The sequence below is a fragment of the Arvicanthis niloticus genome, chromosome 19 (genome assembly GCF_011762505.2).
Source record: "Arvicanthis niloticus isolate mArvNil1 chromosome 19, mArvNil1.pat.X, whole genome shotgun sequence".
Taxonomy (NCBI): domain Eukaryota; kingdom Metazoa; phylum Chordata; class Mammalia; order Rodentia; family Muridae; genus Arvicanthis; species Arvicanthis niloticus.
Window position 1 is genome coordinate 29,115,801 of NC_047676.1, and position 15,692 is coordinate 29,131,492.

The 15,692-nt window shown below is 36.8% G+C and overlaps 1 protein-coding gene across 2 annotated transcripts in view; it reads left to right on the forward strand.

The window, feature by feature from the left end:
• The window catches only part of Nipbl (NIPBL cohesin loading factor), a 165,646-nt gene that overhangs the window by 127,179 nt on the left and 22,775 nt on the right, over positions 1-15,692 (forward strand). For both annotated transcript variants that reach the window (XM_034523436.2, XM_034523437.3), the window contains exons 25-32: positions 1,933-2,022; positions 3,030-3,244; positions 3,339-3,441; positions 3,985-4,083; positions 4,175-4,321; positions 5,120-5,254; positions 7,933-8,031; positions 8,678-8,731. In XM_034523436.2, the coding sequence (XP_034379327.1) occupies positions 1,933-2,022; positions 3,030-3,244; positions 3,339-3,441; positions 3,985-4,083; positions 4,175-4,321; positions 5,120-5,254; positions 7,933-8,031; positions 8,678-8,731 (942 nt within the window). The remainder of the gene's footprint in view (positions 1-1,932; positions 2,023-3,029; positions 3,245-3,338; positions 3,442-3,984; positions 4,084-4,174; positions 4,322-5,119; positions 5,255-7,932; positions 8,032-8,677; positions 8,732-15,692) is intronic.

Here is a 15,692-nt window from a genome sequence, read left to right on the forward strand (position 1 = left end):
AGTCCTCAAGAAATTGTCCTACAGTTAATTTTTAGGTCCTTCTCTGGATCTGCTGAATACAGAACCCAAGGAGTGGATCATAAAATTGTAATTAATGCTAAATTTTGAGTGCTGCTTGTTATACATATAAGAATTGGCACATAAATATTTATAATATACTATCACAAGCAAAAACTTACCATTACTATATTACCAGTGAATATAATATATCATACTTAGATTATAATACATTACCATCTCTTTTTTTTGGAGATTTGTTTTATTTCATTTATTTGTGTGAGTATGTGTGTGTATACATGCATATGCAGGTGTCCCAAAAAGGTCTGTTGGATCCCTTTGGAGCTGGAGTTAGACATTTGCAAGCTACTGAATATTGGTTCTGGGATCTAAACTCCTGTCCTCTAATAGAGCAGTAAGCACTTTTAACCACTGAGCCATCTCTCCAACTCATTTTTTTTTTTGAATATTTTATTTGCAATTCAGATGTTATCCCCTTTTGCCATCCCCCCCTCCCCACCTTCGAATTCCCCCCCACACGGCATCCAGCCTTCATAGGACCAAGGATCTCCTCTCCCACCTATGCTAGACAAGGCCATCCTCCCCTACATATACAGATGGAGCTATGGGTCCTTCCCTATGTGCTCCAAGGCTGGTGGTTTAGACCCTGGGGAGCTCTGGTTGGTATTGTTACTCTCCTCATGGGGCTGCAAACCCTTTCAGCTCCTTCAGTCTTCACTTTGACTCCTCTATTGGGAACCCCTTGATCAGTTCAGTGGTTAGCTGTGAGCATCTGCCTCTGAATATGTCAGACTCTGGCAGACCTCTAAGGACACAGCTCCAACTCATTTTAATGATCAAATCATATTTGACTAGTGAGGTACCTTTTAAGCTAACTTTTGTGTCTTTTTGACATGTTCCCTACATTTTATTTTTGGTGTTAGTGACACAGGAGAGTAGGTATATGTTTGTATTATGTTTGTGATGTATGTGCTTACTAGTGTGTGTGTCCATGGGTATGGGGGGGGTGTGTGTGCGAGCATATGGATGCCAGAGGTCAGTTCAGATGGTTTTTTGCAGTCATTCTCTACTTTACTATCATGAATTAGTTAAAGGACTAGGATTTCTTAAAGAAATAAATGATCCCACAGGTGAGAGGCTGAAAGTAAATTTAAGTCTATGTATAATTTGAAACAAAGTCTTCAAAGAACAGTTGGAACAGTGCTGGGGAGATAGCTCAGTTAAAATACCACATGTGGGGACCTGAATTCAGATCCCCAGAATCCATACTTAAAGCAAACTGAATTAAATTCCCAGAGTCCACAAATATACTCTTTCTTCCCCTTGATTTTTATTTCCATAGTAATTATAAAACCACCTGAAATGTATAGAGCATATCATTATAGCTGTTAACATTTTTCATTTACTAGATTTAAATTTTGGTGTTTATTCATAAGGTATAAAATGTACAATGAGTTCAAAACAGTTCTCAGATATGTGAGTCCTGTGTCTAAGGAAAAAAATAACGTTTTGTTTAGATTTTTGTCAAATGTAAATTTTGTACCAGGGCCAGGATTGGACATTTTTGTGATAATATTTACATCAGCCACTTAAATTTTTTTTTAGGATAGAATATAGTTCATAAAGCCAAGCTCAGGTAGCAGTTTATGTTTTTCAGAAATTAATTTTTACAGTAACTATACTTTTGTTTTCCTCATTTTTCCCCCTGTCAGGTATGTATTTACATCTATACAACCTATTAAAGAATACCAGTAGCTTAGTGCTTATATATCTGTAATTCCATCTTTTGGAAGGCTGGGGCAGAGGTTCACAAATTAGAAGCCAGACATGGTGGAGCACTGTTTCAGAAGTGGGTGTGGGATCAGTAATAAATAAGCCACCAATAACTTTGTGGTTGCTGTTACTGTGGTTTAGGTTTCCGGAGGAGAAGATGAAATCCAACAATTGCAAAAGGCATTGCTTGATTATTTGGATGAGAACACTGAGACTGACCCTTCACTAGTGGTGAGATCTGTGTTGCCTTTAATTATATTGTGTTCTAAACATGAATTAGGGACTTAGAGAAAGAGGAAATAAAATCTTTGGAAATCTTTAGAGATTTTTTTTTTTTTTTGGTTTGTTTTTAGATTTTTGAGACAGGGCTTCTCTGTGTGACAGTCAAGGCTGGCCTTGAACTTAGAGTTCTGCCTGCCTCTGCCTCCTAAGTACTGGGATTAAAGGCGTATACCACCACTACCACCCAGCTTATAGATTATCTCTAAATCTAGGTTAATTCCAAACATGAGTATAAGTCACTCAGTGTTGATGATCCATTAGCACATACAAAGAAGCTGTTTAATTCATATATATGTATATACAATTCTTTGAAAATTAAGAAACATATCCAGAATATAATTAGCCATGTATACAATTTGTACATTTTGTAGGCCTGGCGTAAAGTTCATAAATAACACTGCATATAAACACATGGGGTATTTTTAATTTATCTTTCAATTGGTCCTATAAAAGAGTTACAGTAACCTCTGTATTGTTTTAGCTACCTACTACAGACTTCTAATCTATAGTCTTAGAATACATACACAGAAGTGCTTCAGTGCTGACCTGTTTTATTGTATTTAACTTGTATATTTCTTGCACAGATAAGACAAGAATTGAAAACAGTTGGGGGTCTTTTACCTTCACCACTTTATGCATTTATTCTAAACTTTCCCAGTGATCTTACCACCAAATCTTACTGATCATGTGAATGTCTACCTCAAGTAGTTGATAATACTAGTCTATCTATATTTAATACAATTGTTTTTATTAAGTTAGTTTTTTACATTAACAATTAAATTTATAGTTAAACGTAAAAAAAATTCTGTAATAAAAGATATTTCAGGATTTTATCTGTCTTTTAAATCTTTTTTCTGATAAAGGTTCTTTTTAAAAAAAACTACCATATTTCTATTCTTGATTAATTAGAAATGTTATTAATTGTATCAACTAAAATTTATCTAATGTATTTCCAGTTTTCTCGTAAATTCTATATAGCCCAGTGGTTCCGAGACACAACTCTGGAAACAGAAAAGGCAATGAAATCACAAAAAGATGAAGAATCATCAGATGGGACACATCATTCAAAAGAAATTGAGACAACTGGTCAAATAATGCAGCGAGCTGAGAACCGGAAGAAGTTTCTTAGAAGCATTATCAAAACCACACCTTCTCAGTTCAGCACATTAAAGTAAGATGCAGAGAAAATGAGTTTAGAGATACATGAAGCATAGATGTCCATTTAAAAAAACATGTCAAGTTACACACGGTGCTTTCTGTTGTAGAATGAACTCTGATACTGTGGACTACGATGATGCGTGCTTGATTGTTCGATATTTGGCCTCTATGAGGCCGTTTGCCCAGAGCTTTGATATTTATTTGACACAGGTAAATTGATTGATCTGATGTTTTTCTTTATTCTGGTTACTTTGGGAGATGGTGGACTGTGTGTGATCTTTGTTGAGGGTAGTGTCAGTGGATTGTGTAAGCAGTGTTTGTCTCTGTTCCTTGTTGTTCGTATGTCAATAGCTATGCCTGCCCTCTACATATTGATCTTGTACAAATGGACATGTATGTTTGTATGGCACTATAAAAATAAATGTTCATTATCAAGTCATAGCAAATAATACTGTCTTTGATAAACGTTATACATAAGATTTTAGTGAAGCTCAATGTTATTAAATGTATATACATAAATGTATGTGTATGTTTAATTGAGACTATTGAAGTAAAGGAAAATACTGAAAATATAGAATATCTTTCAATATGTACTGGTCTAACTTAAAATTTTGGACCCATAAGACAATAAATAATTTACACACACACACACACACCAAAAGTAAGTAGTAGATTTTGTTCTTGTATGTATTTTTATGCTATGTTGTGTTAAGTATTTTAAAATTTATGAGAATGTTAATGTTTTCTTGGCAGATACTACGAGTTCTTGGTGAAAATGCAATTGCTGTTCGAACAAAAGCCATGAAGTGTTTGTCAGAGGTTGTCGCTGTAGACCCCAGTATACTAGCAAGGGTGAGAGCAAAAATAGTTTATTTTACTTTTCTCCTCAAATGTGAAGATCATCTCTGCTGCTATAAATGACATTTCTCTCCCTCTTCTTTAGCTTGACATGCAGCGTGGAGTCCATGGACGATTAATGGACAACTCCACTAGTGTTCGAGAGGCAGCAGTGGAGTTGCTCGGTCGGTTTGTCCTTTGCCGACCCCAGCTTGCCGAGCAGTATTATGACATGCTGATTGAGAGAATACTGGTATTGTCTTCTATTCCATAGTCATTTATGAAGACATAATCTGCCTTAAACATCACACCTTATTTTAAATTTAGTCTAAAATTTATAATTTAATCTAAAAAGAATAAATGTGAATTACACTTTTTATATTGCTTAATCTGTGAACTGTAGCACCATTCTAAATAAGGTTATACATTGACGAGCCAAGCTGCTCAGTGTCATAAAGCCCATCGTTGGTGAAAATTAGATCCGTTTTTCAATTATTCTTATGGCAGTTTATAATCACTAATAGTAATTATATATGATAATTAACTGTTTCTGGACAGGACTCTAGAGTAATTATATTGTCTTTGCAGTATCTGTCTGTCTGTCTGTCTATGTGTGAACTACTTCCATGGCAGGCACACTACCCACTTTAAGCATGTTGATTTCTTATAGAACTATACATTGATGCATTAGCACACAATGTTATGCATTTCTGCAATGACAAAGTTTTGTCATTACCATTAGTATAGTACAAGAGTAGTTAATGCAAAAAGTTTTACTTGATTTAGTTCAAACACTTCATTTCCTGTACCAGACACTACTCTAAAAGTCTATCACCTTAGTTTAATCCAGCAAATTTATACTCTGGTTTTGAGTATAATAAGTATAGGTAAGTATAGATAGATACTATGTCATTTTTAAAATATATGAAAAATAATTTTCAGTTAACAAATAGGGAATATAATGCTTATGAGAAATCTTTTATTTTGTCAAATTTCACACACCGAAAACATCTGAATTTTCCTAATATTTGAAAATACATTTTGTTCTTAGGATACTGGTATCAGTGTCAGGAAAAGAGTAATAAAGATTTTAAGAGACATCTGTATTGAACAACCAACATTTCCAAAAATTACAGAGATGTGTGTAAAAATGATCCGCAGAGTCAACGATGAAGAGGGCATTAAGGTGAGATGAGAATCTGATCGTGTGGGGTTTCTGTTTATTAATGTTAAAATTTTATATTATTAAAACGTGATCTTTTTCATCCTATTCAACCATTATAGTATTTAACTGTAGTGACTGTGTTCTATCCAATATTATTACCAGATTGAAATTATTTTGATTTTTAAAGAGTATGTTCTTGATTTTCAGTTACAGACTTCCCTCCAGCCTGTAGGGCATTTTCTTACGTTCCAGCTTCTCTCAAGTGATTTTAGCTAGTATCTGGTTGACATAAAACTGTCCTGTATAATTGACCCCTTGTCAGCTTGACAGACAAATCACTGAAAAGTCAGTTTTTCTCTTCAAGATCTAACATTAATATAAACATCATAATACAAAACATTTTACAAACTTAAAAAGTTCCACAGTCTTACAAGTTCAAACACGCTAAAGTCTCTTAAAGTAGAAAGTCTTGAAAGTGTGGGCTACTATAAAATCAAAATTAAGTTAAATACTTCTATTTCAAGAGGAAAAAATTTGGGCACAGTCAGTCAGATAAATGCAAAACCAAATTTCAACAGTGTAAATCACTCAATATGTCTGATATCTAGCACTCACTCTTGATCTTCCGGACTCTTCCAAAGGTCCTGGATCACTTCTCAGGTTCCACAGTCTGGAAAATACAGCCTGTCTTCTGGACTCGGGCTGTGTCCACTCCACACACAGTGGATGCTGTTTCTGACAGTCCTCCCATGGTATTGGCATCTTCCAAATGCTGGCATCTTCTGTTGCAACTGGGCTCACTTTCACCAATAGGCTCTCTTCATGATGCAAAGTCTCACCTTTTCTCCATGACCCCTTCATGAAGTCCTGGGGCTTCCACTGCTACTCTGGCCTCCCTTGGCTTCTTATAGGGCCAAACCTCAGCTGCTCTCCATGACCCCTTTTTGACTTCAAAACAAGTACCACCTGGGAGACATGACCAAGTTTAGGTGCCAAGCACAAGGAATAGTCTTGGCTGCCTCTAACTGAATACAGCTGCTTTGTGCTGACTCTGAGCAAACAGTTCTCACAAGATTTCACCTGAGTGATGCTGGGCTCTGCTCAATGACCACCAATGTCAATTGTCAAAGTAAAGCAAAGTTTTTTCTTTAGTGTTTCTAGTGTTTTGTTAATCACAGTTTATTCTTCAGCCCTAGCTAACCAGAACTACAAATTCTTAACTCAAAACAGCAAGCAGCTGTGATAGAGTCATTAAGGGACTCTTAAACTTCCTTCTGAAATTTCACAAGTCAGGCCTCGGTTTTCTGCATTGCTGTCAACATTCTACCAAGCTCCCACAGAACAGCTCACCAAGCTTTGAACACCCAATCGTTTTCTTGCCCAAAGTTCTAAAGTCCTTCCACAGTCTTCCCAAAAATAACATGGTCAGATCTATGTCCTAGTTAGGGTTGCTGTTACTATGATAAAATACCATGAACAATGGAACTTTGGGCTGAAGAGGGTTTGTTTGGCTTACCGTTCGCTTCACTATTCAGCATTGGAAGAAGTCAGGACTGGAACTCAAACAAGGCAGGAACCTGGAGGCAGAAGCTACTGCTTACTGGTGCTGCTTACCAGCTTGGTCCATCTGGCTTGCCCAGCCTGCTTTATTATAGAACCCAGGATCAGTCTTAAGGAGACATTTTCTTAATTGAGGTTTTCTTCTCTCAGATAACTTTAGCTTGTGTTAAGTTAATATAAAACTATCCCACACAAGTTTCTCCCTTTAAAGCAATAAAAGGGAGCTACGTAGATAGTGGGTAAGAACAATTTTTTACAAGCATGAGAACCTGACTTCAAATCTTCAGCATCCACATAAAAAGCTAGACGACTGCATGTGTCTTACCTCTAGCATTGGGCCGGTGGAGAACCTGACTTCAAATCTTCAGCATCCACATAAAAAGCTAGACGACTGCATGTGCCTTACCTCTAGCATTGGGCCGGTGGAGACAGGCAGATTTCAAGGCTTCTCTGGCTAGCCAACCTGACCAAAGCAGCAAGCTTCCAGTTCAGTGAGAGATCATGTCTCAAGACTGCTAGATGGAAAAGTGATAGAGGGTAGATACCCAGATGTCCTGTTGGTCTTTCATGTGTATTCATGGGCAGACACACACACACACACACACACACACACACACACACAGAGAGAGAGAGAGAGAGAGAGAGAGAGAGAGAGAGAACACCATAAAAGTTGTTCTAGTCTGATCAAAAACGTGGTTCTAGTCTGATCAAAAATAATTCAGGGGCTGGCTCATCATTGTACTTGCTGGTCTTGCAGAGAACTCAGGTTCAGTTTCCAGCACCCACACCAAGTGGCTCACAACCACCTGCACTCCAGTTTAAAGGATCCAGTGCCGCCTCTGGCTCCTGTAGGCGCTTGCACACAGGCACACAACATACACTATTTATTTTAAAAGTATTTTATACAGAAGCTGTAGGTTAAACATAGTTTTACCTATCCACTATTTGAAATCTTAACCCATTAGACAAAGTTTATAATTAGTGAAATCTGTTGTTTTGATCTCAAGAAATTTTTAATTAACTCGGACATTCCTTTTTTAATAACTAGCTATAGCTTTGTGTTGGACTTTACTGGGAATTTGCAATTAATTAAGAGTTTGCAATCTTTGTTAGAAATTGGTTTCTTTTTCTTCTTCTAGAAATTAGTAAATGAAACATTCCAAAAGCTCTGGTTTACTCCAACTCCACACAATGACAAAGAAGCAATGACAAGGAAAATTTTAAACATCACTGATGTGGTAAGAAGGACAGACAAGAGTGTGTCACTGTGAGCGCAAGGCCAGCTGATGTGTTGCCATGGTGACATGCTGTGCCTGTCACTCAGTACTGCTTGCATTGTATTTATGGGTCTTCTGGGGCTTAAGTAAAAGGGGAATGATTCACATGCTAATTTCTTGATACTCATGTGTATAAGCATTAGTATTGGTGTTTTCCTATTCTTCCATAATTGAAAACAGAAAAAAAAAGCGAGGATAGTTTTTTTGATTATTACATAAATGAGCTATAATTTGCTGATCCAGAAACTGATTTCTTTAATATTTTTCATAATGACTAGTGTTTGAGTTACTGAACAAAATAGTTTAAGTATAACCTTTCAAGTTAAAAAAGTACACATATACTTCATGCTACAACCTAACCATAATACCTGTTTTAAAATAGATGTCTTTTGTGTTAACTTCTGAGATACGATTTCAACATTTCTCCCTTCCCTTTCCTTCCTCCAAACCCTCCTCTGTACTATCCTTGCTCTCTTTGAAAGTCATGCTCTCTTTTTTTCATGTAATTACTTGTGTATATGTACATGCATATATATTGTACAGTGTAACCTTTATAATGTTATTATAAATGCCTCATTTTAATAGTTTGATTACCTCTTCACTGTAGGTCGCAGCATGCAGAGATACTGGATATGACTGGTTTGAGCAACTCCTTCAAAATGTGAGTATAATTTTGATAGCATGAAATTCAATAAAGGGTCTTTATCTTTTTTGTTTTGTTTTGTTTTTTGTTTTTTTGTTGTTGTTTGAGACAGGGTTTCTCTGTGTAGCCCTGGCTGTCCTGGAACTCACTCTGTAGACCAACCTGGCCTCAAACTCAGAAATCTACCTGACTCTGCCTCCCAAGTGCTGGGATTAAAGGCATGCGCCACCACTGCCTGGCAGGTCTTTATCATTTTAAAAAGGAACTTTTCAGTTCTTTCTTAAATATTTGTGTTTTAGTAGGCAAAACTTATTTTACTATGTTAAGCTATGTCTTTTAATTTTGTTATTGAATCAGTTATCCAGTTGACTGCTAAGATAAGTTTTCTGAATTACTAATTGAAATTCTCGCTACACTTTCAGATCATTTTTTTATTATCCCTTTAATCTAGAACAGTAGTTCTTATCCTTCCTGATGACCCTTTAATATAATTCTTCATATTGTGACATATGGTGACACCAAACCATAAAGTTATTTCATTTTTACTTTATAACTGTGATTCTGCTACGATTTTGAATAGTAATGTAAGTTGTGACATGCAGGATATATGATATGTGACCCCAAAGGGGTCTTGACCCACAAGTTGAAAGCCAGTAATCTTACTATGGCCCTACTCACTAGATCGATAAATAAATACAAAGATACCATTAAATTAAATAAAACAATTATTTGGCCTATTACAAAATATATGGAATTTTTTTTACTGGTGTACAATTAAACCAATTAGTGCCTTTAGAGGTTTTCAATTAAGAATGTTCATCTCCAATCTTTAAAAGTTACCAGCATGTTTCCTTCCATTCTCTGTGTAGGAGGTAGAAAGTATGTGTGCTATAAAGATGTGTGTGCGTGTGTGGAATCTAGAAGAGATTGTTGGGTTTTCTTTCAGTCTCTGTCTTGTTCTCTTGAGACTCTCACCTTCTATCTGAAATTCACCAATTTGCCTAGGCTAGCGAGCCTGCAAGCTCCCAATAGCCATCTGTTTCCGCCCCCAGTGCTGGGAATACAGTCACATACAGCCATGCCCACTTTTTCTATGAGTGTTCAAGATTTGAAGAATAGTCCTGAACCTTGAACAGCAAGTGTTCTTACCCACTGACCTAGTTCTCCAATGCTCTGCCGTATATTTTACTTTTTTGGAGGCAATAGCTCACTTTTCCCCCCTCAAGATTGCACTCAGAACTCTTAGGTTCAATGATCCTTCCCCCTCTGCCTACCTATCAAATCTTCCTTCATCTGTCCTTCCTCCAGCCCTTTTTCTTTTACGGCAGGATTCGAGGGGCTTGGGGGAGAGAGGGGAGAACTTTTATTTAAAGATACATTCTGTCTTTTTACTTACTAAGTGCTCGGGATCAAGCTGTATTCCTCATGCATGGGGAGGACGCACTCTACCACTGAGCTGATTCCCAGATCTTATAATATTTTATATTTATACCTCAAGTTTGCCAGGGCTACACAGAGAAACCCTGTCTTAAAAACAAACAAACAAACAAACTACTAAATTGTATTTGTCTGAAACAGCTAAATTCTTCTACATTTTTACCAGTAATGTGTGAGCATTCCACCTGCTGCATACTTTTAAGATGACTTAGTACTGTTTATCTTTTTCAAACCTAACTCAGTTTGGTATGGTAGTATATAATGGTATATTTTGAAATTTCAAAATATCAAAATATCCTATATTTGTGATATATGCTTGTTTTCCAATCTAATATCTTAGAATCTTTTTACAACTTGTATTTCTTTCTTTTTCTTTTTTCCTTCTTTCCTTATAAGTTTTTTGACAGCATTTCTTTTCTAAATCAAAGAACTAGTTCTGTATTATTCAGCTTTACAATCTTTCTAGCAAAGTTTGTCAGCCAATCCAAAGAAGATGTAGTCATTTATAAAAACCTTTAAAACCACGTTTCTTCTGAAGATTGTGAGAAATTATTAAATATGAAGTAACTTATTTTTTAGGATTACTGCAGAAAAATCAAAATATTGCTGTTTGCTATATTGGCAAGTTATAAGCAAAAGCAAGATGGCCAGGTCTGTGGTATCTTAGTGATGTTTTCACTTAGTTTTTGTCTTTACTTTTAGTCCTGTTTAATTAGTGGTCTGGTCAGTCCCCTCTCTTGTGTGAACCTACTTTAGTTACAGCAATTTAATTTACTTGTGACTTCATTTTTAAGTGTGTGTCTGTGTATATGCATGTGTATGCACAGGCCAGAGGATGATAGCATTGGATTCCCCAAAGCAAGTATTACAGATGGATGAGGGTCTGGGAACTGAATTCAGGTCCTTTAGAAGAGCAGTCAGTAAGTGCTCCTAACCTCTGTGCTATCCCTCCAGCCCCCGGCCACAAGATGTTGATAAAATAGTATGTGACAGTGATAGCCACCCTGTAGCTATGTCTGCAAGAGCACAGAGCCTGCTGGGCTTCTGAGAGATTGTCAAGTCAGGGCTGCATAGCACATTCACCATTTCCATCCTCCAGACACAGAGTATGGGTCCTGTTTACCAAACTTCAGAGACTGTAATTGTACTGAATCAATTTCTTGTAAATCAGTAATCATATAGGATATAATTTCTTAGGAAAACCAAGTACTACATTAGATACCTTCAAATTCACATATGTACCAATATTGAAGATTGAAAAAAGACTTCCACAGAAGAGTATTGTCATTATTCTGGATATATGTATATACATATACATATATACACATACATATATTACATATATATGTATATATATATATATATATATATATACACACACACACACACACACACAAACAAGCACGAATCAACATTTCTAGACTTTATTCCATTAGTCTGTCACTTGTTATTTATCATAGGATTTCCCAAAATTTGCCAACTGAACAGTGTAAAATGTAGCCCTCTTTTGTATTTGTCAAGTGTTCAATTTTAGTTAGGAAGTAAAAATCCTCAACATTAGTTGTTGAGAGTAGTTACTGCTTTTATTTTGTGTGTGTGTGTGTGTGTGTGTGTGTGTGTGTTTTGTTTTGCATATATTTTTCTAGTTTGTGATGGGTTTTTACTATTTTTTAAGTAATTTTCTTTAACTTTTTTTTTATGTGTATTGGTGTATGTCAGATCCCTTGAAAATGGGGTTACAGACAGTTAGTTGTAAGCTGCCATGTGGGTACTGAGAATTGAACCTGGGTCCTTTGAAACAGCAGATAGTAGTGCCCCCCTTAACCACTGAGCTATCTTGCAAGCTCTGTGTTTTTACTATTTTTAAGAGTCTTTGACATGTTTCTCATTGTAATGCTGGGAGTTGACGTTTCTGGGTACAAACCAGGCATTCTAGTATTGAGTTGATTCAGACCTAGTCCCCTTACTCCATGTACATCTGCTAATGTGGCATTGTATATACAGATCAGGCTGGCATTGAACTTACAAGAGATCTGCCTGCCTCAGCCTTCAGAATGCTGGGATTAAAAGCGTGCACCACCCGACATGGCATGATCTCAGTACTCTTGAGTCTAAAACAGAAATATCTTGAATTCAGGTTCAACAACAAGCTACCTAGAAAGACTGCTTAATAAAATGCCAAACACACATACACATACACAAATATGAAAGAATTTGTCTGCTTTTTTGTTTGTTTTGCTCTTCAAGACAGGGTTTTTCTGTGCAGCCTTGGCTGTTCTGGGACTTACTCTGTAGACCAGGCTGGCCTGGAACTCAAGATCTTCCTGCCTTTGCCTCCAGAATGCAGGTTGAAGAGAGATAATTAAGAGTAATTATTGCCCTTGCAGAAGACCTGAGTTCAATTTCCCACTATCCAGATGACAGCTCACACCCATCTGTAATTCCAGTCACAGGGAATCTGACACCCTCTTCTAACCTCTGAGGTCATGCAGATCGTACATATACATGCATGCAGGCAAAATACTCAATACACATAAAATAATAAATAGATCTAAATAAAACAGAAGTTGTGTCTGTAAGCATTACTACTCAGTTAGGGCTGTACCTTTCTAGTCTAGAAATCTAAAATCTGAAATACTCCCCAATTTGAAATACTTGGGCACTGACCTGACTTCACAGATTGAAAAACCTCACACATTTGGCAGTGGTGGCACACACCTTTAATCCCCGCATTTGGAAGGCAGAGGTAGAGACAGACATACCTCTTGAGTTCAAGGCCAGCCTGGTCTACAGAGTGAGTTCCAGGACAGGTAAAACTACACAGAAACCCTGTCTTGAAAACCCAGGATTAAAAAAGAAAGAAAGAAAATTCCAAAATTCCATACCTGATCTCATTTTGACAGCCAAAACTCAGACATACTAAAATTACTTCAAGCAATTTATATAAGGAATATATGAAACATAAACATTATATTTAGATCTCTGTCCCTTGCTGAAGCTTCTCCCTGTGCTGCATACATATACTCTAAAATCCTGAAAACTTCTAGTCTTAAGCATGTTACATAAAGAGTTTTATCCTGCTGGGCCGTGGTGGCGCACACCTGTAATCCCAGCACTTGGGAGGCAGAGGCAGGTGGATTTCTGAGTCGAGGCCAGCCTGGTCTACAGAGTGAGTTCCAGGACAGCCAGGGCTACACAGAGAAACCCTGTCTCGGAGGAAAAAAAAAAAAAAAGAGTTTTATCCTATGTAATCACTTTGGGAAAGATTATTTGATAGTATTTTCTCAAAAAGTTGAATATGTTATGGCCCAGTGTTTGGCCCAGTATTTCTGCTATAAGATGTATAGTCAAGAAAACATTGTACATGTGAATTAGAACACATATATAAGCATACATCACTAAGATATGACATAATCTTTACACAGAAGAGTGACTACTTGGCTTACAGTATACCAAGAAGGCTGCTGTTGAACACTGAAATACTAAACTCTAGCTATCTTAACCTGAATTAGAGTTATATCATGATGTTTGTAAAAACGCAAGTCTCAAAACATTATTATCTTTGTTGACATTGGAAATTAAAACAGACAAGCAAACAAACAAACAAAACCTAACTGGACCAAAGATGGTAATATATTCCTTTAATCTTAGCACTCAAGAGTTAGAGGCATTAGATTTCGGCAAGTTCAAGGCCAGCCTCGTCTACAGAGTAAGTTCCAGGTCAGCCAGGGCTACATAATGAGATCCTGTGTCAGATTATTATTTATTATTAATATATTAAAACACATAATCAGTCAGCAGTGACAGTGTCATAAACCAAAATTTGTAATAAATTATTTTGCACTTACCTAGTATCTTAAAGAAAAGAACAAGAAACAGTTTGGGGGGGGTGCTGGAGAGATGGCTCAGCCGTTAAGCACTGACTGCTCTTCCAGAGGTCCTGAGTTCAATTTCCAGCAACCACATGGTGGCTCACAACCATTTGTAATGGGATCTGATACCCTCTTCTGGCATGTCTGAAGACAGTGACAGTATACTCATATACATAAATCTTTTTTAAAACAAAAGAAAAAAGAAACAGTTTTTGGTGATTACTCAAACCAATCTAGAGTATTATGTTCGTAGCTGCACTTAAGCATGCATAATGATGAACACTTGTACTTCACAGTTGAGTTAGGGTTAATAAAAGCTATTGATGTATCTTTTTAATTGAATAATGATGCTGTGTATATTCCATACTGTTATGGTTGCTGTCACTCATTTTTAATTATCCAGGCAACTTGTTTTTAACTTGAGGACAATTTTATTAACATTTGAAAGAAAACCAGCAGGACAGGGGCAGAAGAATCTCTGAGTTAGAGGACAAGCAGAACTACATAGACAGACCCTGTCCTTAAGGGGGAAGAAAACAGGAAGCCATGTTTTTTAGTTAGGATACACAGGAGCCTTGCAGGTTCAGTACTGGTTTAATAAGCAGCCGCATGGCATGGCGGGAAGGGACAGCTTCCTGAAAGGTTTACAAAGGTTTACAAAGAATGTATGTCCAGACAAGGATGCTCAAACATTGGCCAGTGTCCAAGAGGACGTGGGTTTCATTCTCACCACCCACAGGGCTATATACAACTGCCCAAACTCTAGTTCCTAGAGATCAACACACTCTTCTGATCTCCATGGCCACCAGACGTGCACTTAGTGTACAGAAATAGTTACAAGCAAAACACTCACATATATAAACTGATAGATAGATAGATAGATAGATAGGTAGGTAGGTAGGTAGGTAGGTAGGTAGGTATAGATTTTTTTAAAAGGAAACTTAACGTTTTCTGCACTAAGACTCAGAAAACAAGCAGCCTAGTACTATAGTGCTTTGTAAATGCTTGCCTACCCATGCATCTTGTAGTAAAAGTAAAATTGTGCGGTTTTTTTTTTTAAACTTTTGTTTTGTTGGTTTTTTTTTTTTTTTTTTTTTTTCAAGACAGGGTTTCTCTGTGTAGCCCTGGCTGTCCTGGAACTCACTCTGTAGACCAGGCTGGCCTCAAACTCAGAAATCCGCCTGCCTCTGCCTCCCAAGTGCTGGGATTAAAGGCGTGCGCCACCACTGCCCAGCAAAATTGTGTAGTTTTAAACTTGAATTGTGAATTTTTGTTTTGCTTCATGTTAGTTCCACTCATGAGCCACTCATGACTTATTGCAATTCTGTCAGACAATGCAGAGATAAAATGTTTATATTTTTGCAGAAAGTTATGTCTGATAGTTCTGGAAAACTCTCCACAGAAATAAAATGCAATTTTCTTTTAATATCCTTAGAATTATTCAGATAATTGTTATTGGCAAAACTTCTTAAGTCATTTTTCTCCAATGACCTATGATTATAAGAGTGGATCAGTTTTACTTTTTTGACTATAGATAGACTTTTCTTCATCCTCATTGTTCTTCATGGTGTTTTTAAGCACACTTTCTTAATGGTTTAGCAAAGAATGGAGCAGGAAAAAATCTGCCAAAGAATGTGCCATCATGTTTTATAATTGCAAAGCTTAAGGTA